This window comes from Bos indicus, chromosome 20 (assembly GCF_029378745.1).
Source record: "Bos indicus isolate NIAB-ARS_2022 breed Sahiwal x Tharparkar chromosome 20, NIAB-ARS_B.indTharparkar_mat_pri_1.0, whole genome shotgun sequence".
NCBI classification, from domain to species: domain Eukaryota; kingdom Metazoa; phylum Chordata; class Mammalia; order Artiodactyla; family Bovidae; genus Bos; species Bos indicus.
The window spans coordinates 32,629,482-32,654,518 of NC_091779.1; the positions used below are offsets into that span (position 1 = coordinate 32,629,482).

The following is a 25,037-nucleotide window of genomic DNA, read 5'->3' on the forward strand; positions in this document are numbered from 1 at the left end:
TTGCTGATTATGTTTACGTGGAAAATAAAATACAGCTACTTTATTTAATACCATAATATGTATAGTATTAAACCCTTCATGTTCAGGCCCCTTCTGGACATGATTGAAGAATGGAAAAAAAGCTAAAGAAATCACAAATTTGTCTATAATCTTAAAAAACAGAGAATGGTTATAAATATATAATATGAGTAGAATAAATACCAAGTTTATATTATCTTCTTTATCCTTCATTTTGTACACTGGACACATTTGAGCCTTAGACTGAATAACTTAGTTTTATTTAAAGTGCTGGATAGGATGGAGTATCTTTATACTAGGTAACTTTCCTCACACATTAGAAAAGAATAGAACTCTAGATACAGGTATTTGAGATATTCAGGAGCCAGTTTTAAAAATGACACAGGCCAGTGTTTCATTGCTGTATTTTTGGTATCTTTCCCTTCTCTCTGCCCACATGGCTCATGAGAGTTAACAAAAGTCATGGACTGCTGAACTTATCTCTAGGGAAGTGAGAACTTAGTATATCAAGGGGTCTTGTCACCTTTCTTCGTATAAGGATGTTAGCTGTGCCCCTTGGGGTTGTGAGGGGAGATAAAGGTCATTGCTCTCATCCCCCTGCTGTCCCATCTTGTCTCCAGCAGCGTCCTTCATCTTTAGCTGTGCCTTTTCTGCTTAGGGTTACCTATATTGACTCAAAGTTTTTGTTAACGATTTTTATACTCTATCTTTGCTTCTTGCCTAATTAGGTTTAAAAAGTTTTTGCAAAGAAAAAGACAGGAACCTAATTATTAAGATGGATCCTAGTTAATGTAGATTAGGATAGCCAGCAAAATCTGGTGAATGCTTTGAGAACTTGCTAGAAGTTACATCATTAACTCACCCTGTGAAAACAAAGGATAAACTAGAATCTGTCCTGAATGCCTGGGTTCATTTCAGCCTGGAGTCAGGTGTAGGCATCTAGCAGTTTTGTGATTTTGTCTGAATCCCGAGGAATACAACAGATAATCTCTAGAAATGATTCTTGTTAGCCAACTTTATTTTCCTTGATTATGGTGGGAAGAGGAAATGAGTGAATTCCTTGGATTAGTGATAGTTATTTGAGGTCCTTCTGTTTGCTAAGCACTAGTCCAAATGTGGTGGAAAAAGGGGTCCTTTAGGCCAAGTCCCCCTGTAGTGGGGGATCTGACAAAGAATGAAGAAACAAATGCAAAATGTAAGAAATCAAGTAGGGCAAAGGCAGAGAGGGTGCTGAGTGGCCAGGAAGGTGTGTTCCAGGCTGGGTCAGGGGAACCTCTCTGAGAGGTGATGTTTGGTAGAGACCTGAATAAGATAGGAGAATGAGCTGGGTGATGATTGTAGGCGGTGCTCTAGTCAGAAGAAAGAGAAAGGACATGGTCCTTGGCAGGCTTGCCGTGTGTGTGCAACAGCAGGGCAGTGAGACTGGAACAGAGTGAACGAGGCAGAGAGTGGTAGGATTGGAGATTGAAGAGAGGCAGGAGCCAGGTCACATGAGCTTGGGCTTCACTGAGAGTGGTGAGGGGTTGAGAGTGTTGAATAGAAGTGGGAGAGTGATGGGACCTGAGCTACATTTTGGAAAGATCACTGTGGCTTTTGGGAGTGGGTTTTTTGTCAGAGACCCAGAAGCAGAAGCAGCGAGAGAGATGAGGGACTGTTGAATTAATACTAATCCAGTTGGAAGTAGAAGGCAGTTTAGATTGAGGTGGTGACAGTGGAATTTGTGAGAAGTGGTTGCAGTTGGGAAATACACTGAGAGTAGAGCCAACACGATTTACTGAGTAAGAAAAGACACGAATCAAGCATGCTGCTTATTGAGATGGGCCAAGTATGAGAATTAACAAGGAGCTCTTTCTGGACTTGAAGTGTTTAAGAGATTCATTGGCCTCCAAGAGTAGCTACTCAGTAGGCTTTAAGTCAGCTCAGGGAGGGTTGAGAGCTGGGATAGGAACTTTGGAGGCATCAGCAAGTGAAATTCGCTCAGTCATGTCTGACTCTTTGCAACCCCATGGACTATACAGTCCACAGAATTCTCCAAGCCAGAATACTGGAGTGGGTAGTCTTTTCCTTCTCCAGGGGATCTTCCCAACCCAGGGTCGCACCCAGGTTCTCCCTCATTGCGGTCGTGTTCTTTACCAACTGAGCCACCAGGGAAGCCCAAGAATATTGGAATGGGTAGCCTATCCCTTCTCCAGCAGATCTTCCCAACCCAGAAGTGATCAGCACGTGGTGTTTAAAACCATGTGACTTGAGTGACGAGGGCTGGAGTGCAGAGAACACCTCTTTTGCGTTTAAGGGTTTAGAAGAGGCCTGGCATTTAAAGGTTGAAAAGAGGAAAAGAAGCAGCAAATAAAATGGGAGTGTCCAGTGAGTAGAGGAGATCCAGGGGAGGTGATTTGGAAGTTGGAAACTTTTACAAAGCAAGGAGTGATCAACTGTGTCAGAAAGTGAAGGAGCTGAGTAATAGGACTGGAAGTTGATCATTGCAGTTGAAAATGTGGAGGTCATTGGTGACCTTAAAGGGTGATTTTTTTGGAACAGAGGATTTTTCTGGAATGGTGAAAATTTGAATGGAGTGGATTCAAGAAAGGATGGAAAGATGAGGATGTGGAGACTGTGAAATGAGTGACTCAAGTGAATATAATAGCTAGTTTGACAAAACCAATTCTGTCCTTGTTTTTATTTTTTTTTATTTTTTTATTTATTTATTTTTTTTTTTGACATGTTAATGATTTTATTTTATTATTATTATTTTTTTAATTAAAAAAATTTCAGGTATACACATGTTCCCCATCCTGAACCCTCCTCCCTCCCCCCTCCCCATACCATCCCCCTGGGCCGTCTGTGTAAAAAAAAAGTTTGTTCTCCGTCCGTGTAAAACAGACAGACATCATACTACTGAAAATAATTCCTGGATGTCCTTGTTTTTAAATTTTAAAATAGTTAACACTTAGCAACTGCTGATGTGTAGCCCCTTTAGGAAGTTATATAATTGGAATAGAAAAAAAATGTCAGTGTTTTTACTTTGCCCTGAGTTGGCATTTGTTCAGATGTGTTTTTCTAGGTCTGCATGGAAAAGACTCAACTATCATCATTAGTGATGACTGAAATTCTTAAGACTTAAAAAAACTAAGGCAGGAGGAGAAGGGGACAACAGAGGATGATATGGTTGGATGGCATCACTGACTTGACGGACATGAGTTTGTGTAAGCTCCATGAATTGGTGATGGACAGGGAAGCCTGGCGTGCAGCAGTCCATGGGGTCACAAAGAGTCGGACATGACTGAGTGACTGAACTGAAAAAACTATTGATGTGTATCTTACAAATATCCTTCATATAATTTATCTAAGTTCATATTAATATGATCCTCATTCATCTGTGATTCCCTAAATTCATTCATTTTTTCTGACATAATGTGTCATAATACCTTTAAGGAAACTGTTCTGTAAGAAATGATTTCTGTTTTAATGTAAATCAAAACTACAGTGAAGTATCACCTCACACTGGTCAGAATGGCCATCATCAAAAAGTTTACAAATAGTAAGTGCTGGAGAGACTGTGGAGAAAAGGGAACCTATACTGATGGTGGAAATATAAATTGGTGCAGCCAGAGTGGAAAACAAGAAGTTAAACTAAACATAGTTACTGGTCATAATGGCCGTCATCAAAAAGTCTACAAATAATAAGTGCTGGAGAGGCTGTGGAGAAAAGGGAATCTATACTGATGGTGGGAATATAAATTGGTGCAGCCAGAGTGGAAAACAGTCCCACTCCTGGGCATATATGGAAAAGATAAAAACCCTAGTTCAAAGAGATATATGCACCCCAGTGTTTTATAGCAGTATTATTTACAGTAGCCAAGAAACAGAAGCACCCTAAATGTCTATCAACAGGTGAATGGTTAAAGAAGATGTAGTGGATATATACAATGGAATATTGCTTAGCCATAAAAATGAATTAATTCCATTTGCAGTAACATGGATAGACCTAGAGCTAAATGAAATCAGTCAAATACAGAATATTATATGCTGTCACATATGTGGAAACTAAAAGATTGATACAAGTGAACTTATTTACACAACAGGAATAGACTCACTGACATAGCAAACAAACTTACGGTTACCAATGGGTAAAGTGAGGGAGAGAGATAAGTTAGGTGTTTGGGATTAACATATACACACAATTATATAAAAATAAGAACCTACTCTGTAACACAGGGAGCTTTATTCAATATCTTATAATAACCTATAATGGAAAATAATCTGAAAAAGAATATATGTATGTATACGTGTACATGTGCTGTGCTTAGTCAGTCAGTCATGTCTGACTCTTTGTGATCCCATGGACTGGAGCCCACCAGGCTCCTCTGTCCATGGGGATTCTCCAGGCAAGAATTCTGGAGTGGGTTGCCATGTCCTCCTCCAGGGGATCTTCCCAACCTAGGGATTGAACCCAGATTTCCCGAATTGCAGGTGGGTTCTTTACTGTCTGAGCCACCAGGGAAGCCCAAGAATACTGGAGTGGGTAGCCAATCCCTTCTCCAGGGGAACTTCCCAGCCCAGGAATAGAACTGGGGTCGCCTACATTGCAGGCAGATTCTTTACCAGCTGAGCTACGCAGGAATCCCATATATATACATATATGGGATATCTGAATCCTATATCTGGGATTTGAATCACTTTGCTATATACCTGAAACTAATGCAATATTATAAATTAACTATGATTTTTTTTAAAAGTTTCTTTTTTTAAACCATAGTTTAAGAAAAGTATATGTACCCAAACTCTCAAAACTTTCTGTAAAATGCATGCAGTTTTTTTTCCACTAGGAGGCGCAGTAGGAATGAGAATGGACTTCAGCCTTCAAATGGCTTCCATCCCATGTGGTGATGGAGTGTGATGTTGATTTTGTTCCCTCTGTTTCAATTCCCAGAGCTAAGTCCCCATGAAGAAAAAGGGAACAAAATGCCACAGCATAGTTTTGCTTTATGCTTTTTCTCCCCATCTCTTCCATCTGGAGTAGAATTAAAAGTCAATAAACATAAAAAATCAATAACCTTCCATTAGAACAGTAATGACAGAAAAGAAGGTGTAGTAGAATAAAATATAATAGTCATAGTGGCCATCAAAAACCATGAAGCACCTGTGAGTAAACCTAGAAAATATATACAGAGCTTTTTTGGGGGGAATTGTAAAACTATTGAAGGAGATAAAAGAAGACTTTAAAAAATAAAGGCCTATATTATGCTCACAGGTGGGATATGGCATATCACTTCTCTCCAGATTAGTCTATAAATTCTAGGAATCCCAATTAAAATCTCAGCAGATGATTATGAATTAATTAGGAGAGAGGAATGGATTTTTATAACTATTTTAGGTAGGAAAGTAATGCATTGCCTGTTTCATGCAACTATATAGTTTTTTTCTAGAGTGGAGGGAAACTGAAAGTGTTAGTCTCTCAGCCGGGTTGGACTCTTTGTGACCCCATGGACTGTAGCCCGCTGGCTCTTCTGTCTGTGAATTTCTCCAGGTGAGAGTACTGGAGTGTGTTACTATGCTCTCCTCCATGGGATCTTTTCGACCCAGGGATCAAAGCCAGGTCTCCCACGTTGCAGGTGGACTTCCTACTGTCTGAGCCACCAAAGAGGCCATAGAGTGGAGGGAAAGAGGGGCCTTTTTCATGTCAGTATGTAACTTATTCACAGAAATAGTAAAGAGAGTGCTAACACATGCAGTCTATACCATAAGCATGTAGAATTTTCAGTTCCTCGGAGTTACCAAGCTCTCCTACCACGGGGCCTTTGCACATGCTGCTTCCTTAGTTTCCTCTTCACCACTTTGAGTGAACCCTGATCCAGGGGTCCCCAGCCTCCTGGATCCAATTCCTGATGATCTGAGGTGGAGCTGATGTAATGGTAATAGAAATGAAGTGCACAATAAATAAAATGCACTTGAATCATCCCCAAACTACCCTCTACACCTGTCTATGAAAAAATTATCTTGCACGAAATCTGGCCCCTGGTGCCAAAAAAGGTTGGGGACTGCTGGCCAACACTGCTCATCCTAGAAGTCTCAGTTTAGATCTTCTCCTGCTTGCCCTAACTAGGCTTGTATCCCTTTTATCTGTCTCTGTCAGAGCAGGTGGGTCTTCCCAGGTGGCTCAGCAGCAAAGAATGCACCTGCCCCTGGGTTGGGAAGTTAATAGTTTAGTAAAACACATAAGAAAATAAGTAAGTTACACTTAGGCAAATAAGTAACTAGCAGGGCTTCTCAGGTGGCTCAGTGGTAAAGAATCTGCCTACCAATGCGGGAGACACAAGAGATGTAGGTTTGAGCTGAGAGTGGAGAAGATCCCCTGGAGTAGGAAATGGCAAACTGCTCCAGTATTCTTACCTGGAAACTTCCATGGACAGAGGAGCCTGGTGGATTACAGTATATGGGGTCTCAAAGAGTCAGACACAACTGAGCAACTGAGCACACACATACACACACATCAGAGCAGGTATCACACCCAAGCAAGCCCTCTGCAGATCCTGACGATGCCCTTTGTCTCTTGCAGGTGAGGGAGTTTAAAGGTCAGCATTTTATCTTGGAGGAAGCAATCACAGGGGATTTTGCTTTGGTGAAAGCCTGGAAGGCAGACCGAGCCGGAAACGTGATTTTCAGGTAGTACAATGGTTTTAAAAAATGTTCAACGTAATGCCTGTTAGCAACTTTATGTTTCCGAAATCATGATTACAAAATGGATATCTTGATGTGTTTGGTATTTAAAAATCTATTTTAAAGATTGGTTAATATCAGTCACGTGTGTGTGTGTGTATGTGTAGGTGTGCGTGTGTGTAGGTGTGTGCAGAACCATTGCTGTGTGGCCATGCTGGTTTGGTGCACTTGAGGACATCTGTTCTGACTGATTGGTGCCCATGGTGCACTGTTTGTTAACTATTTGACTCTATTCTAGTCTTGTATATAGTCGCATATACTTTTGTCCTGTGTAATTTAGTGATGAAGACTAATTACCATGTTGTGACATACTTAGAAAAGTTGACAAAAGCACACAATTATATTTAATTTTGACATCGTTATTTATATGCATTGTCTTAAAACACCTAAGTTAGTTTGATGTTCTGGAAAAATATTGGTAATAACCATTTAGGTCAGTTCTTTTCTGAGCTTGTTGGTGTCTACTAGGAAATGCTTATAAAGATGATGTTTGGAAAGTTGATTAACAGTAATAATGCCTAGCTTTCATTTTCATTATCTGGATGGCCACAGATAGATTAAGCCACTTAATGGATTTCAACATCTTTTGATTACGCTAAGCATACTAAATACCAAGTTTCAGTATCTTGGATTTAGGTATTATGTAGTTGTTTTTTGAAAATTGTGCCACCTTTGAATATACTCATAAAAGCTTTCAAAATGTTTGGTTTTGAAGACTTCACCTGTTAGGTTACCGAACTAGTTTTCTTTTTTATAATATGGTCCATTTCCTGCTTTTTGTTAGTGATTTTTAAACAATCTTTACCAAATACAGTTTTGGTATGATCACAATTAAATTATCAGTGATCACTCTCATGTTACTGTTTCATTTCTGAAGATCTTACATGACATTGGCTTCCCTGGTGGCTCAGCTGGTAAAGAATCTGCCTGCAATGCCTGAGACCAGAGTTCAGTCTTTGGAATGGGAGGATTCCCTAGAGAAGGGAATATCTAACCACTCCAGTATTCTTGTCTGGAGAATCCCATGGACAGAGAAGCCTTGCAGGCTACAGCTCATGGGGTCACAAAGAGTGGACACCACCAAGTGACTAACACTTTATATGACATTAACTATACTGTATTTGATTTTTTGAGCTTAGCCAATTTTTTTTGTTTGTTTGATTTTGTTTTTTTGATGGGGCCACAGCACTTAGGATCTTAGTTCCTTGACCAGAAATCGAATCTGTGTCTCCTGCAGTAGAAGTGCAGAGTCTTAACCACTGGACTGCTAGGGAAGTCCCCATATTTGGTCAGTTTTTGGTATTATAACTAGTTTTAGCAATTACAGAGGACATTGACTGCTATCTACCTTTATTTGACACCTTGGTGTAATGTTTTTGAAGCTAGGTTTTTTTTTTTTTTGGAAAATTAATGAAATTGTATAGTAGCAAATGAAAATGAATTACTTAAAATATTTCCATGAGTTTATCCTGTGCTTTACTGCCTGTTGTCTAAAGACAGCACAAGAGCTATTCTGAGCACAGACTTTATGCCTATGGTTTCTGCTCAGTAGCCATTGAGCTTTGATGTGAAATGAGAGTGCTTGTCGCCAGCGGTCAGGTGGCCTAGATTCTTAAGATCCTGACTTCTAGGCTGACCTTCACGTTGAGTGGGACAGCTGGTACAGAGGTCTGTCTAGGCCATTGGTAGAGTGGGCGGGCCCTGCATCCCTGCACCCCAGGCCACTCTGTCCTTGGAGCTTTTGATGCTGGATGTTTGATGGAATCCAATACAGTAGCTTGTGAAAGTACATAGAGATATTCCTCTCTCAAGGACACACCTATCCTTGAATCCAAGTGAAAGAAACATTACTAGCACAAAGGGCTGGTAAGACACAGCTGTGAATTATTCCTCTTTACCAAAGAATTTTTCCTTCCAATTTACACTCTCAGAAACAAGAACACATTTCAATTTCTATTATTAGAGTAAGTGCATAAATTTAGGAACTTGGGAATGCAGAAGCATCAGCAAAATTGGCCCCCTCTTTTTATACCTCAGGGTCTGATGTGGAGGTTGTAGTTTCAAAATTTTCATTGGAAGTTGGTTCTCCAGAATGATCTTTATAAGTGACTCACAAATTACCCATGAATGTTCAGTTAATTTCAACAATAGATGTCTCTTTAGTAATGAGTATAATTATTATACCTTCTCAGATAAAGCACTTGCTACTTTTCTTAATATTTAACAAGAGCAAGTTCAGTGAAATATTTAACTATAGAAACAAAGGAGCATTTCAGTTAAAAGATTTAGAGAAATTAGACTCATTAATATCCATTTTATTTTTCTGTATATTATATGTTGAAAATGAAAAATAGTTCTTTCTCTTAACCCCATAAATATGATATGATTCCATTAAGTGGCCATTGCATTGTTTTTATATATAAAATAGCTATAGAACTTACAGAAAATACGATATACTCTTTTAAAAAAATTCACAGAGTCTTAGATTGCAAAAATTCTTTTAATCTGTAATTAAAGCTGAGAGAGACACTTCTTATTTTTGGCATTCTTTCCACACTTCCTTATTCCCTCACCCCTAATGTAGGAAAAGTGCAAGGAATTTCAACTTGCCGATGTGCAAAGCTGCAGAAACCACAGTGGTGGAGGTAAGAGAAGAGGTTATTTCTGATTTCCTAATGTTACTTTTTTAAAGTTGATGTTATGTGTTAGTTTAAGAAAAAGTACTACAGTTCATTTGTTTTCATGAAGAGGGACAGTGACCATTTTTTTTTTCATTTTAGATGTTGAAGGATTCTATTTAAATATATGATAGTTGAAATTTTGCTGGAATTTGAGCTCTCTGGTTAGCTAGGATCTCAGCAGAATGCTCACTTTGGGAACCAAGCTATGAGGCTGACCAGCTCATGAAAGTTCTTTGGTACTTGAGCAAAGTGGACCTTCTTGGGTAAAATCTCAGGGATGAATTTTTCTAAACAGAATCCCAAGGAAAATAATAAGTTGTATCAGGAAAAGTTCTTTATCTCACTGTGACAGAAAGTGGTGATACTTTGCTCCTCAAGAAAGGAGGGTAATACAACTCATTGCTTTGATGTAGTTCTGTCTGGAACAGTTGAATTAATGCACTAACTGACTCTCCTTTAAACATCTCAGGGTTCGTTTGGAAGAGACTTGAATAATTCTAGAACGTGCCTAGGGTTAAAGCTCTGGGATAGAAATAGGTGCTTATACCAAAACCCTGCCATTTTGTGTGTATATATTGGAACTTGAAAGGAGACTTCAAAATAATTCATGTAGGCTTTGAGGATCACTTTGGAACCAGATTTTCATGGGATTTGAGATACATTTCCCCATGGGAGGGCTTTATAGGATCCCATCTTGGGATCTGGAAATGAGAATGTATGTTCTTGATTTTTCTTGTTATGGTACCATTGTATTTGACATCTTTTCATTCCTTCAAGCACTTGGCCAAGATGATATTTCATGGAGGCAGTGCTGCTGTATTTTTGAAACAATCAAATGTTAGAATTCTCTTGAAAAGTACAGTGTATTATTATTTTACTAGATAGCCATAGTTTGGCTTCTTTTTTTTCCCCTCTTATGGAAGAATGGTTAATTGACAGTATTTGAAGTGTACTATTTTTAAAGTGCTGGGAAATGTGGTACTTTCAACATTGGCAGGATGGTTTCTTTTGCAATGGCTTCAGTATATTTTCTGCATTTAAAATGGATAATGTGATTTAATCTGTGCAGTTTTTTTTCAATCGAATCATCTTAATGACTTTGCCTTTTCATACACCTGTAATGGTACTGAAAAAAGCCTATAACACAGCTTGAACTAATTGGTAGTTTAACTCTGTTGATTGTATGTACCTCTGTAAAACTGCCACAAACGAGTATTTTTTCTCTGAGTACTATGGGGTCAATATGCATTGTCCTGGGTGATTTTCTTTCTTTTTTTCCCTTTTATAATCCAGTTCTTTTCAGCCAGTCTTATCTCTTCCAAAAGCAGGAAGTGAACCTCTAGTAGTTTGAGAGTTAATGAAGATATTTGAAAAGACGTTCGCTGTTGGCATAAGGGAAAGGGAGATAAAATCCTTTAATTGAGCCTGCAAATATGATTAAGGCTGCCCTCCCATGTACAAGAACAGACGTCTCTTATTCACAGCACTCTGTCCTGTTAGACTCACGTTAGGATCCCCTTCAATATAGTGCTGCTGACTGCCACTCCTAATTGATTATACCTGCACTGTCCAATATGCTAGCCAGTGCCCACATGCAACTTTTAAAATTTAAACTGTTGTTGTTCACTGAGTAAGTTGTGTCCAACTCTTTGTGACTCTACGTACTACAGCATGCCAGGCTCCTCTGTCCTTCACTGCCTCCCAGATTTGCTCAAACTCATGTCCATTGAGTCGGTGATGCCATCCAACCATCTCATCCTCTATCACCCCCTTCTCTTCCTGCCCTCAGTCTTTCCCAGCATCAGGGTCTTTTCCAGTGAGTCAGCTCTTTGTATCAGGTGGCCAAAGGATTGGATATTCGGCTTTAACATTAGTCCTTACAAAAAATATTTAGAGTTGATTTCCTTTGGGATTGACTGGTTTGATCTCCTTGCAGTCCAAGGAACTCTCAAGAGTCTTATCCAGCACCACAGTTCAAAAGCATTAATTCTTCAGCACTCAGCTTTCTTTATGGTCCAGCTCTGACATTCATACATGACTAATGGAAAAATGACAGTTTTGACTATATGGACCTTTGTCAGCAAAGTCATGTCTCTGCTTTTGACTATTCTGTCTAGGTTTGTCATAGCTTTTCTTCCAAGGAGCAAACGTCTTTTAATTTCATGGCTACAGTCACTGTCCACAGTGATTTTTGGAGCCCAAGAAAATGAAACCTGTCACTACTTTCCCCATCTATTTGCCATGAAGTGATGGGCTTGGATGCCATGATCTTAGTTTTTTGAATGTTGAATTTTAAGCCAGCTTTTTCACTCTCCTCTTTCATCCTCGTTAAGAGGCTCTTTAGTTCTTTTTCGCTTTCTGCCATTAGAGTGGTATCTGAGGTTGTTGATATTTCTCCCGGTAATCTTGATTCCAGCTTATGCTTCATCCAGTCCAGCATTTTGCATGATGTACTCTGCATACAAGTTAAATAAGCAGGGTGACAATACACAGCCTTGACGTACTCCTTTCCCAATTTTGAACCAGTCCATTCATTGTTCTATGTCCAGTCCTGACTGTTGCTTCTTGATCTGCATACAAGTTTCTCAGGAGACAGGTCAAGTGGTCTGGTATTCCCATGTCATGAAGAATTTTCCAGTTTGTTGTGATCCACACAGTCAAAGGTTTTAGCATAGTCAATGAAGCAGAAGTAGGTGTTTTTTCTGGAATTCCTTGCTTTCTCTATTATCCAATGGATGTTGGCAATTTGATCTCTGATTCCTCTGCCTTTTCTAAATCCAGCTTGTACATCTGGAAACTCTCAGTTCATGTACTGCTAAAGCCTAGCTTGAAGGATTTTGAGCATGAGAAATGAGCAGAATTGAACATTCTTTGACATTGCCTTTCTTGGGATCCATTCCTGTGGCCACTGCTGAATTTTCCAAACATATTGGCATATTAAGTGCAGCACTGTCACAGCATCATCTTTTAGGATTTGAAATAGCTCAGCTGGAATTCCATCACCTCCACTAGCTTTGTTCATAGTAAGGCTTCCTCAGGCCCACTTGACTTCATACTCCAGGATTTCTGGCTCTAGGTGAGGGACCACACGATCATGGTTATCTGGGTAATTAAGATGTTTTTGTATGGTTTTTCTGTGTGTTCTTGCCACCTCTTCTTAATGTCTTCCACTTTTGTTATGTCCTTACTGTTTCTGTCCTTTATTTAAATTTAAAAATTTAAATTAATCTAAATAAAAGTTCAGTTTCTCTTCATTGGTTCCATATACTAGTGACTACTGTGTTGATCAACATAGATAAAGAACATGATCATCCCTGTAGAAAGTTTGATTCAGTTCAGTTGCTCAGTCGTGTCTGACTCTTTTCGACCCTATGAATTGCAGCACGCCAGACCTCCCTGTCCATCACCATCTCCTGGAGTTCACTCAGACTCACATCCATCGAGTCGGTGATGCCATCCAGCCATCTCATCCTCTGTCGTCCCCTTTTCCTCCTGCCCCCAATCCCTCCCAGCATCAGAGTCTTTTCCAATGAGTCAAGTCTTGGCATGAGGTGGCCAAAGTAATGGAGTTTCATCTTTAGCATCATTCCTTCCAAAGAAATCCCAGGGCTCATCTCCTTCAGAATGGACTGGTTGGATCTCCTTGCAGTCCAAGGGACTCTCAAGAGTCTTCTCCAACACCACAGTTCAAAAGCATCAGTTCTTTGGCGCTCAGCTTTCTTCACAGTCCAACTCTCACATCCATACATGACCACAGGAAAAACCATAGCCTTGACTAGACGAATCTTTGTTGGCAAAGTAATGTCTCTGCTTTTGAATATGCTTTCTAGGTTGGTCATAACTTTCCTTCCAAGGAGTAAGCATCTTTTAATTTCATGGCTGCAGTCACCATCTGTAGTGATTTTGGAGCCCAGAAAAATAAAGTCTGACACTGTTTCCACTGTTTCCCCATCTATTTCCCATGAAGTGGTGGGACCGGATGCCATGATCTTCGTTTTCTGAATGTTGAGCTTTAAGCCAGCTTTTTCACTCTCCACTTTCACTTTCATCAAGAGGCTTTTGAGTTCCTCTTCACTTTCTGCCATAAGGGTCGTGTCATCTGCATATCTGAGGTTATTGATATTTCTCCTGGCAATCTTGATCCCAGCTTGTGCTTCTTCCAGCCCAGCGTTTCTCATGATGTACTCTGCATAGAAGTTAAATAAACAGGGTGACAATATACAGCCTTGACGAACTCCTTTTCCTATTTGGAACCAGTCTGTTGTTCCATGTCCAGTTCTAACTGTTGCTTCCTGACCTGCATACAAATTTCTCAAGAGGCAGATCAGGTGTTCTGGTATTCCCATCTCTTTCAGAATTTTCCACAGTTTATTGTGATCTACACAGTCAAAGGCTTTGGCATAGTCAATAAAGCAGGAATAGATGCTTTTCTGGAACTCTCTTGCTTTTTCTGTGATCCAGCAGATGTTGGCAATTTGATCTCTGTTTCCTCTGCCTTTTCTAAAACCAGCTTGAACATCAGGAAGTTCACGGTTCATATATTGCTGAAGCCTGGCTTGGAGAATTTTGAGCATTACTTTACTAGCGTTTGAGATGAGTGCAGTTGTGCGGTAGTTTGAGCATTCTTTGGCATTGCCTCTCTTTGGGATTGGAGTGAAAACTGACCTTTTCCAGTCCTGTGGCCACTGCTGAGTTTTCCAAATTTGCTGGCATATTGAGTGCAGCAGTTTCACAGCATCATCTTTCAGGATTTGGAATAGCTCAACTGGAATTCCATCACCTCCACTATCTTTGTTCGTAGTGATGCTTTCTAAGGCCCACTTGACTTCACAGAGGCTAAGTAGAAGGATCAAGATAAAATCTAATTTGTAATTCTAGTTTAGGAATGTAAGCAAAACAGCAATTTAGACAATAAATTATGGTAAGGTTGCCCCCTCTGCCTGCTCATAGTAGAAGAGGTCCACATGGCTTTAGGTTGAATTGGAAGAACTGAGCTCTTGGAAGTGTAAAATATTTGAAATTGGGGTTGATGAGTAGACTGGGTGTTTTCTGATAATGAAGAATCTATCTAGGGTGTGAGTTTTGTATTATTCTTAGTCCGGTGAGTACCCTGGACCTCCAGCTCTTCTTCTGTGCTATGTTCTGTGTACTCTGTGACCTGCATTAGCTTTCAGGACTCTACAATTCTTTCCTCCAGCCCTATCCTGCTTTCTTGTGTAGTGGTCTTGGTAAGATGGATGATTGTGAGCTGGTTTAACAGGGAGTCCTTAGAGATCATAAGTTAGCTGCATATTTTCCTGTATCAGTATTAACAGTAATAATAACTACTATTAATCAAGTATTTATTATGTATTACTCACTTCTATATTTTAGTGGATTTTTAAAAAATGTTCACAATAGTCTTATGAGATAGGAATCATTATTATCCTTATTTTACAGATGAGGGCTATAAAGCACAGAGAGGTGAGGTTGTGTACCTGTGTCACACAGCTAGGTGGAACTGAGATAGTCCCATAGGAAACATGATTCCCAGGTGCCTGTGCTTTTCCACTATTTTATGAAATACTCTCAAATCATCATCAATGGTGATATTTCAAAATCTTGAAAGATACTGAATTTCTGAAAGTAGTCCATTTCAATGCTGTTAGAATCAAGCAGATAGGGAGTTTGGGGCCAGTATATTCCTCTATCTCCAGTCTTCTCCAGTGAAGGTCTTTTTGCCTCTTGTACCATCTGCCTCCAAGAGGGCTTTGAGAAAATCATCATCCTGGGTGGGATCAGTAGCCCTGTGAATTGGTTCAGTCCTCCTCTTAGACTCTGTTCATTCTGTTTCGTAGCCTCTCTGAGCTGTGCAGCTTTTCACAAACTTCCTGAATGTGGTGATTGAATGTCTATTCTAGTCTGGCAGGAACTTAAAGCAGTGTTTGCTTTGACAACAACTACACCCTACATTTCAGACAAAGACTTTTCTTTTTTAGACCTCTTAGCGCATCTCCTTTCTCTTATAGATCAGGCCAGAGGGATCATTTCAGTAGCAGGATCTCGGGTGGAGCCTGCCTCCTTGCAGCTTCACCCCACTCCTGAGGCTGCATCTTTTCAGCCTTTCTCCATCGGTACCCACTATAACTTGAGTTTTAAAGGGAGTCAGTGCGATGGGGGGGCGGTAGTACTATAAATATCTAAAATATTAGTGATGATTCCTTAAGAGTGGAGTTGCTCAGTCGTGTCCAACTCTTTGCAGCCCCATGGACTGTAGTCTGCCAGGTTCCTTTGTCCATGGGCTTCTCCAGGCAAGAACACTGGAATGGTTTGCCATTCCCTTCTCCAGGGGATCTTCCTGACTCAGGGACTGAACCCAGGTCTCCTACACTGCAGGTGGGATTCTTTACTATACAGGGAAGCCCCGATGATTCCCTCAGGTACCTTAAAATCTTTGGGAACTTTTTTTTTGCTGTGCTGTGCAGCATGTGGGATCTTGGTTCCCCGACCAGGAATCAAATTCTCTGCCCGCTGTGTTGGAAGCTCAGAGTCCTAGCCACTGGGCTACCATGGAAGTCCCTCTTTTTGAACTTAGAAACAGGATGGCGAAAGAACATGCAAGCCATCTCTTTCTTTTTTTGCTTCATAATTTCTCTTCTAACTGACAAGACATAAAACCAGTATCGGAGAAGGCAATGGCACCCCACTCCAGTATTCTTGCCTGGAAACTCCCATGGATGGAGGAGCCTGGTGGGCTGCAGTCCATGGGGTCTGGAAAGTCGGACACGACTGAGCAACTTCACTTTCACTTTTCACTTTCCGGCATTGGAGAAGGAAATGGCAACCCACTCCAGTGTTCTTGTCTGGAGAATCCCAGGGATGGGGGAGCCTGGTGGGCTGCAGTCCATGGGGTCGTGCAGAGTCGGACACGACTGAAGCGACTTAGCAGCAGCAGCAGCAGCAAAACCAGTGTATTTATCTTGAAGAGAATATCAAAATGACCCTTGGCATGAATTATTTCTGGTTTCTCTTAAAGTGAGACATTCCTCTTTTTTGGAAATGTTTTACCTTTCAGATGTGTTCTAAACAAACGTGAGTTGTGGAAAACCAAAGAGGTGATCAGTATGTCTTTTTCCCTTTAACAAAACTGATATGGATATTGCATTGCATCTCTTAAAACCTGCAGCCAGTGGTCTGTTTCACCACAAAGTTGGATGTCTCTTTTTCCCTCTTAAGGAACCTGGGGGTAGTTGCTTGGGAAAAATAGTACAAGTGGGTGTACATATTGGCACACATGCCACAAACACATTTCTCTTTTTAGGCCAGGCAGTGTTATTTCTGGACCTTCTCTTTGAGTGGGTGAAATCTTCCCTGATAAACTTCACAAGTTTAAGTGCAAAACCAGCCAGGGAACAGTTCTTGGTGCTGTGTCCATGTGTACCGTGAGCGGCAGGACCCTGGAACTCATTTGGCTTCTGCAGGGATCTGTTAACCCTCAACCTCCCACGTGCTCCTTGGTCAGTCTCTTGGGTGCATATCCCATCAGTCTAGGTTTCTCTGGGAATTGTCTCTATATTTTTAAAAAAAGCAACTTATAATAGAAAACCCAGGAGGAGGGGTGGGAGTGCTTCACTCAGGAGACTGTAGATATTTTGTCTCCTGCAAGCAGCCTGGCATGTCTGTGCTGTCAGGAAAGGTCATCTGACTCAGCCACCGAAGGCTGTTAAGGCTGCCTGTGACCAAAATAACCTGGCTGGTTTCGTCAAACGTGTGCCCTGGCTGGTGTTAGAAGATGGCAAGGTTTACACAAAGCTTCTTCAGCTGTTTTAGCTAATTTCAGCTTTTAGTTAAGACAAATATATTCATTACCATAACTTCAATGAACTTATTTTTATCATATTATGGTATATTTATGTATATGCTTATGAAAGAATTATGTCTATTATATGATATTTGATGCATACTGGTATTATATACATGTAGCCTGTGCAGGTTAGAAGGCATAATAATAAATCAAACACCTGCAGACCCACCTAAGGTAGAAATTAGAGGATGGCTTCTTCTCATTGTCATCTGCCTGCCTTTCCTGCAGAGAGAGCCACTGTCAGGAATATTGTGATTATCAGTCCCTTTAAAAAACATCAAAGTCATAAGGTGTGGACATATGGAAAATCATTTTCCAAAGTGATATCATAAAACTTTTTGTTTAGAAGAGCCATGCTCTGGGGACTGTGACTTCTGTGTTCTGTGCTAGCGCTTGGCGCATGCCATGGCTCCTGAGGAGGTTAATTAAAGGAAAATATTAGGGGTTCATCTGCCATCTGGGCATGAAGATGTGTTGTTTCTGATTAGTGGATGAGGAAAAGGGCAGGTTGCAGTGTAAAGGTATTACAGATTTTTGTTTTTAATGTTTATTATGAAGGGTAATGGACATATACAACAGTAAATGGAAGAGTGTAATGAACCCATCTGAGCTCATCCTGCTGTTCCAACACCTGCCCACCCTTGATCACTCCTGCCCCATCTACATCCCCATCTCCTTCTTTCTCCTCTTGTAATATTTTTTTAAATGATTTTTATTTATTTATGTGTTTTCTGGCTGCAGTGGGTCTTTGTGGCTGTGCTTGGGCTTTCTCTAGTTGTGACAAGTAGGGGCTACTCTTCATTGCAGTGGGCCGATTTCTCATTGCAGCAGCTTCTCTTGTTGCAGAGCACAGGCTGCAGGAATTGTGGTGCGTGGGCTCCATAGTGTGGTTCCCTGGGCTCTACAGTACAGGCTTAGTAGTTATGGCACACGGCTTAGTAGCTCCTCTGCACATGGGATCCTGGATCGTGGATTGAACCGACATCTCCTGCTTTTGCAGGTGGATTTTTTACCACTGAGCCACCAGGGAAGCCCCCTCTTGAAGTATTATGAAATAAGCACCAGATATTATATCCTTCACGAGCTTACATGATGATGCTCAAGATAGACAATAGGTACAATCAATAAGTAAAATATATAGTATATTAAATATTGATAAATATTAAAGAAATGGAACAAAGCATGGAAAGGGACATGAGCTGTCAAGAGAAGAAAGTTAAATTTTGTTTTTGTCTGCACTGTGAGGCTTTTGGGTTCTTTCTTCCCCGACCAGGGATTGAACTTGGGCCTTCAGCAGTGAGAATGCAGAATCACTGAATCACCAGGAATTCCAAAAGTGAAATCTGGATGGGTTGGTTTATAACAAAAATGAGATATAATGCTACTGAGATGACATTTGAATAGAGACCTCAGGGAAGTAAGGAAGATAGTTCTGGAGTATCCGGCAGGGGAGTAAGCTGGGTGGTGGAAGAAGCAGCAGGTGGAATATTCCTGGTGGACTTGAAGAGTTGAAATGCCATACTCCCCTTTCTCCAGTGTGAGGTGGTGGGCCAGTGAATCTTTACGTGAGGGTAGCCATCTTGAGAGTAGTATGATTTCTATACTTAGTTCATTTTGTAATCGTTCCTGGGATGATGAGACCTAAATCTGACTTTAAAACTCTGAGATGAATGGAGAATGTGATTTTTATATTGGAACCTCCTGGCTTTTGTGACTTTCTGGCCCTCTTTGGAGAACTCTGTGTTGATACCAGCTTATGCATTATCTTCATAGAGGAAATCATACTGGTGGTTAGTTCACGTTTTACTAGAAGGTGGGAACACAGTGGGTTTAACTGTTTGACTTAATCACTTCAGTGGATCTTGTGAACATTTAATTTCCACCAAGCAGGCCAATTAGTGTATCAACATTTTAGAAACTGGTCATCTTTCATCCTGCTTTAGAAAAAATGAAACTGCCCAAGAGATAAACATAATGCCTTTCCTCTTAGATTGCTTTTATTCTTAATCTTTAGATTGCTAATGCCTTTTGATATTACAGAGAAACTCATAATTTTTCCAAAAAACAGTAAAAAGGAAAAAAAAATTAGGTCCAAACAGGAAAAAAAATGAAAGGTTCTATCCACCCAAGAGAAACATATCTAACCACGTTGAGAAACTTCGTTAGACAGATGCACTGTTAAGGACACACATCCACACACAGACGGCCCCTGCTCATGCCTGTGTGGGATTTATGCCCACACACAAATCTCTGATTGACATGTGGAGATGTGATGTTTATGAAAACTTGGCTGAAATGTCAAATGTGACATTCACCGTGTAAAACATAATACAGTAAATGCCTTTCACTGCACTTTAGTATTTACTTGGTAATGCTTTCTACTTCTCTTCGTTAGGCAGAAGATGAGGACAGCAAGGACCTGTTTAATCCCAGTCTTCTTTACTTCATTCACACAGGCCAGTTGAGATGAGCACTCAACACAAGTTCTTTAAAAACACAGGTGGGGTAGGAAAGCTATTTGATGCAAAATATAAAGAAGGAACATCCTCTTCCCACCAATCTACCAAGAACCCTGGGATCCATCAATCCTAAGGCATAATACAGTCAGTTTCTCAAGTGTTAACTTTGGGAATGGATGTGGTGAGCTATGGATATCATTTTAAATGATTGATTTTTAAGCCTGCTAAATTATCTGATATCTTTAATTTACGTGTTTTTCTCTTATTACAGTTTTTCACTTATAAGATTTTATTCATGCTTTTGGATTTCATTTTTTTTTTAATTGTTTGCTATGCCTCTCTGAAAGAGATAGCTATAAATTCTTCATGCTACAAATTTAGCCAGATATACATTGCTTTGACAGATGATAATATCCTTACACAACTAAATGAACTGATTCATTCTACTTATTTTGAAGTATTGAAGTGTTTAGAGACATTTCCTTGACTTTTCATAAAATGCAAAACTAATTTGAAAATATTTGAATACTAATGAAGATGTATTTAGTGAAGACACATTGTAGTTGAATATTTTGACAAAATAACCTTCTAAGTAATAGAATCACTATTATATTATTATTTGTTGTTTCTGCTAAGGAAGCAGTAAATATAAAAAATATGAAGTTGATGAGTGCCCAAATTAACTTCACTGCAATTTTTTTTTTTTTTTTTTGCGTACTCTTAAAGAGTACTAAATATAATCCTTAAACTAATGACCATTTACATCCAGAAGAATAGCAGGATAAAGTATGGTTTATTGATGGTAAAAATATATTAAATCAAGTGCTAATCCTGACATTTTATTTCTTGTTGCTTGGTAACAATGCAGGAACTCTGTAAGAGTTCCTTTATCTCAGCTACAATGGACTTCATTACATTGTGGGGTAGAAATACCAATTACAGCAAGTCATTTGTATGCCATTATCCTTACAAAATTTTGGTGCTATTTTTTTATTGTTAGTACAGAGATCCTAAAAGAAAGTCATTTTAATAATACATCCCTCCTTTTTTGATGGATTGGTAGATTTAATTCTAGCTATTTGGGGCTGTTTGGCTTTGTATCTATGTATAATTTTTGAGGCTTCACAAATTTGTCTTTTATCTGTCTACACTGCTTTTGAATTTCATCATAAATATGTATGTTCTAAGTGATTGTTCATTAGTTCTTAGTGAACATCTTTTATACTTGACCACTTAAGAGGAGAGAAAAGAATACCTCATGGAATTTTTTTCTCATAAAAATTGTGAGGACACATACATCATCCTTCTCTAATATAGAGCATTTCTAGTTTTAGAACCTGCTTTAGGAAAAGGGAGCCTGTTGAACAAGTGTGATATAAGTGAAAGGCTAATTTCTGTTGTGTATACTGTATATATCCTATATACTGTTAGTTCATAATTATTATTTACAACAAAGATTGATAAACTGCAGTGTGACCTGTTCTGTACTGCCTAACAGGTAAGAAATTTTTTTAATATGTATATTTTAAAGTGTTGTTTGAAAAAAGAAAAGAACAATATGGGACAGAGACAGTATGGAGCCTGCAAAGCCTTAAACATTATCTGGCCCTTTACAGAAAAAAACTTTCAAACCCTTGACTTATGGCATAATTTCCATGTGTATACTCTAAATATATTAAATGTCACTAAGTATTATTTTCTAAAGGACCAGTGAACTTAAGTAGAACTGAAATAAAATAATGATAGCTGGTTTGAAGAGAATCAATGAAAAAATTAAATTGAAGAAGTAGTAAAATGATTATGTAATTTAGTAGGCCTGTATTGGGGACAACCATGAAGAAAGGAAGATTAGATATAGCAACTTACTTATCTTGCCATGGTTTTTACAATTTCTTTACTATCTCAATGCTTTTGTCAATAAATCTGACTTTAATACAATTCTGTACTGATAGACTCATTTTATTGGAAGCATCTTGCTTTTTCTTGCCCATTAGATTTTAGCACATACCTGAGGGCCAGTTTCTTATGTACAGTGTCTATATCCTGGGGTGATGGGGTGAGGACTTCTCCAACTTGACCTGGGTCCAGCACGCACCTGCAGCTCCTCCTGGCTGGCAGAGTGTCCAGGAGCTGCAAAAATGGTCCAGAGTTGGAGTCGTCCTGTGTGCCTGGGGTTTGGAAGGGCTCCGCAACCCTGGGTTTTCATCTCCTCTGGAGCTCTGCCCCCTGCTTCTCAGAGACAGCCCAGGAGAAGACTTGTGGATAGACTTTGGGCAAGGTGAGACTGGTTGTCTCAGCCTTCCAAACCAGGGATTTTAGCTTCTGATTTTCTTTTTAATCAGGAATATGTATGTAAGAGTTATCTGATTATGTCTTATTTATTGCTAAGGGAAACTTGAAATCAGAAAGTTCACTAGGGTAGTCGTGTGCGTTCTTATGTGACACTAGTCCTCTTAAGGAATAGAAAAGGCTCCATCCAGCCAAAATGTATTCTAATAATTAAAGATAAAGTCAATTATTTATTTACTAATTTTTGCTTTGCCATTCCGCATATGGGATTTTAGCTCCCTGACTAGGGATTGAACCTGGGACCCTGGCAGTGAGAGTCCTAACCACTGGACCACCAGGGAATTCCTGAAAGTCAGTTATTTCAGCTAGATTTGCCTCCTCGTTCTTGTAAGCAAAGGCCCAGAAAACCCTATGCTTGAGTACCACTTCTGTATTAGCATGCGTTTTATATTACTTTGTAATGCTTTATGTTTTCAAAGTGATTTTTCATATGTGTATCTAGTTTGATCCTCTTAATCACCAGGTGAGGTAGGAGGAGAAGCAATTTTATTATATATTACCCATGAGGAAACTGAGACATAGATACATTTCTGGAATAGATCAGTAGGAAGTTGAATGGCTTAATGAAAGGGACATTTGAAAGACTTGGAGTCCTGCTTTCCCACATTTCTTCTGCCATGGTCCTGCCATTACAATGCTGAAGCTTTCCTTTTTTTTTTTTTAATTTTAATTTTTGTTTTTATTTTAACATCCAAAAGATTTTGTATTAGGACACAGTTGATTGTCCTTCTTTCTTTTTTAAAAAATTAAGTGTTTTTTTGTTGTGTTGAGTCTTCATTGCTATGAATGGGCTTCAATAGTTGGAGTAAGCAGGGGCTGCTCTTCGCTGCGGTGCGTGAGCTTCTCATTGCATCGGCTTCTCTTGTTGCTGAGCACAGGCTCTAGGCACACGAGCTTCAGAAGTTGTAGCACGTGGGCTCAGTAGTTGTGGCATACAGGCTTAGTTGCTCCGAGGCAAGTGGAATCTTCTCATAACAGGGAATGAACCCATGTCCTCTGCATTGGCAGGCAGATTCTTTCCTATCCACTGTACCACCAGGGAAGTCCTGAAGCTTTATTTCTAAGACACTGAACAACAAGAAGAATTGTGAAACTCTGAAAATGTAGCTAAGTGGGCTTTTATAGAAGCTTGCACCTTATTTTAAAACAAATGAGAGGGTTGTGATTTTAGGTGATGTGTGTAGAATGGATTTTTCTGGAGGCAGGAAAGAAGACACATGGTAGCCAATGAGGAGGCTGTTGGTGTGATCCAGGCAAGAGGTGGCTATGGCTTGGACTTGAGTGGTGGAGTGGAGGTGGGGAGAGGTAGCGGAACTGAGGTATACAGTATTTTGGAAGAGGAATATTTTCAGACTTGGTAATGCCTTGGACGTGGACTGGGGTAGGGGGATGGCAGAGAATAAAATGATTCCTACTCTACTTAAGCAATGGTGTGTCACCTATAGAGTTGAGAAAGCCTGGTAACAGCTTTTGGAAGAAGTAACAAGAACCCAGCTACGATTGATTGGCATTTTTAGGCATTCAAATGGTGATGTAGGTGAAGATGGACATGTATGTGTTGTGCTCAGAGGAGAAGTCTAGAAAGAGTTATACAGTTGGAAATAATCTACATGTATTTGATAAGTAGTCATGGAATGGAAAAGACCACTTAGGGGAAAGGTCCTGGAATCAAGCATTAGGAGTCTCAGTATATTTATTTATTTATTTGGTGAACAGTATCTGAGATTAAGAATCACACCTTTGCCCCTCTGTGACATTGTGACTTTGGACAAATAAATGTACTTAAGAATCCCAGCTTCTTTATAGCATCTCCTATTTCTATTTCTCAGGTCTATTTTGAATGTCTGTGGGTTAGGGCATTTGGATGTGTTTTGTAAAGCTCTGAAGTGCTATGTTCTCACCTTGATCCCTCCTGCTGCTTTGATTAATGAACCTCAGATGACTGTGGTTTTCACTGGCCCAGTGACAATGACTGTAGAACCACCCTGTGAATAGTACCTGGCAAGGTATATCTGCCTTATCCTTTCCCTGTCTTCCACAGTTCTTGAGATTTAAGGAAATAAAAATTTCATAATACCTCCAATTTCTAAAATCTTAGTGCATTATCAAAAAACTAATTGTTTTTGATAATAACAAAAAGCAAGAATTAATTGTTTTTTAAATATATTGTTCACTTTGCATGCATGCGTGCTAAGTCACTTCAGTCGTGTCTGACTCTGCAACCCTAAGCACTGCAGCCCGCCAGGCTCCTCTGTCCATGGGATTCTCCAGGCAAGAATACTGGAGTGGGTTGCCATGCCCTCCTCAGGGGTATCTTCCTGACCCAGGGATTGAACCTGCATCTCTTATGTCTACCCTGCATTGGCAGGCGGGTTCTTTATCATTAATGCTACCTGGGAAGCCATTGTTAGCTTTAATCAGCTGTAAATTACCTAATATTTAAAGCTCATCAAAGTCAGCCTAAATATGTTTGATAACTTACGTCAAGCAAATACAGTGATGACTTTTAATGGGAGCACTACAAACCCCTTATAAAAAGGAATGTTGTTAGAGATCTGTCATTTCATTAGCTCAAGTTGCATACAGTAAAAAAAAAATAATGACCAGTCTCTGCTGTCATATTTTAAATGGAGGATTAGCCAATGATCTGTTTATCTCTTTTTGTACTTTGGCTCAGAAGGTTCAAATATTCTGGTTTTGGATGGAAACTAATGTTTGTTCTCTGATAAAACATACTTATGCTGAATATCCTCCTTGAATTCTTTCCACTGAAAGTAACATTTATTGTTTTAGGGGGTGTGAGAGAAACAGAATGAATAAAGAGAGCCTTAGATACTCGTTGATGGTTTATGTTCAACTCAGTGCACACCACTACCTACAAACATCAGAGGGACCAAGAGTCCAGAAATAGATCCTTATTTCCTTAGGATGCAGCACGCTGCTACGTATAAGTTAGTCAGTCTGCAGATG

At 39.7% G+C, this 25,037-nt stretch overlaps 1 protein-coding gene across 1 annotated transcript in view; it reads left to right on the forward strand.

Annotated features, from left to right (window-relative positions):
• OXCT1 (3-oxoacid CoA-transferase 1) overlaps positions 1-25,037 on the forward strand; it is a 160,925-nt gene that overhangs the window by 32,218 nt on the left and 103,670 nt on the right. Inside the window, exons 6-7 of the mRNA XM_070774718.1 lie at positions 6,575-6,681; positions 9,320-9,380. Coding sequence (XP_070630819.1) covers positions 6,575-6,681; positions 9,320-9,380 — 168 coding nt within the window. The remainder of the gene's footprint in view (positions 1-6,574; positions 6,682-9,319; positions 9,381-25,037) is intronic.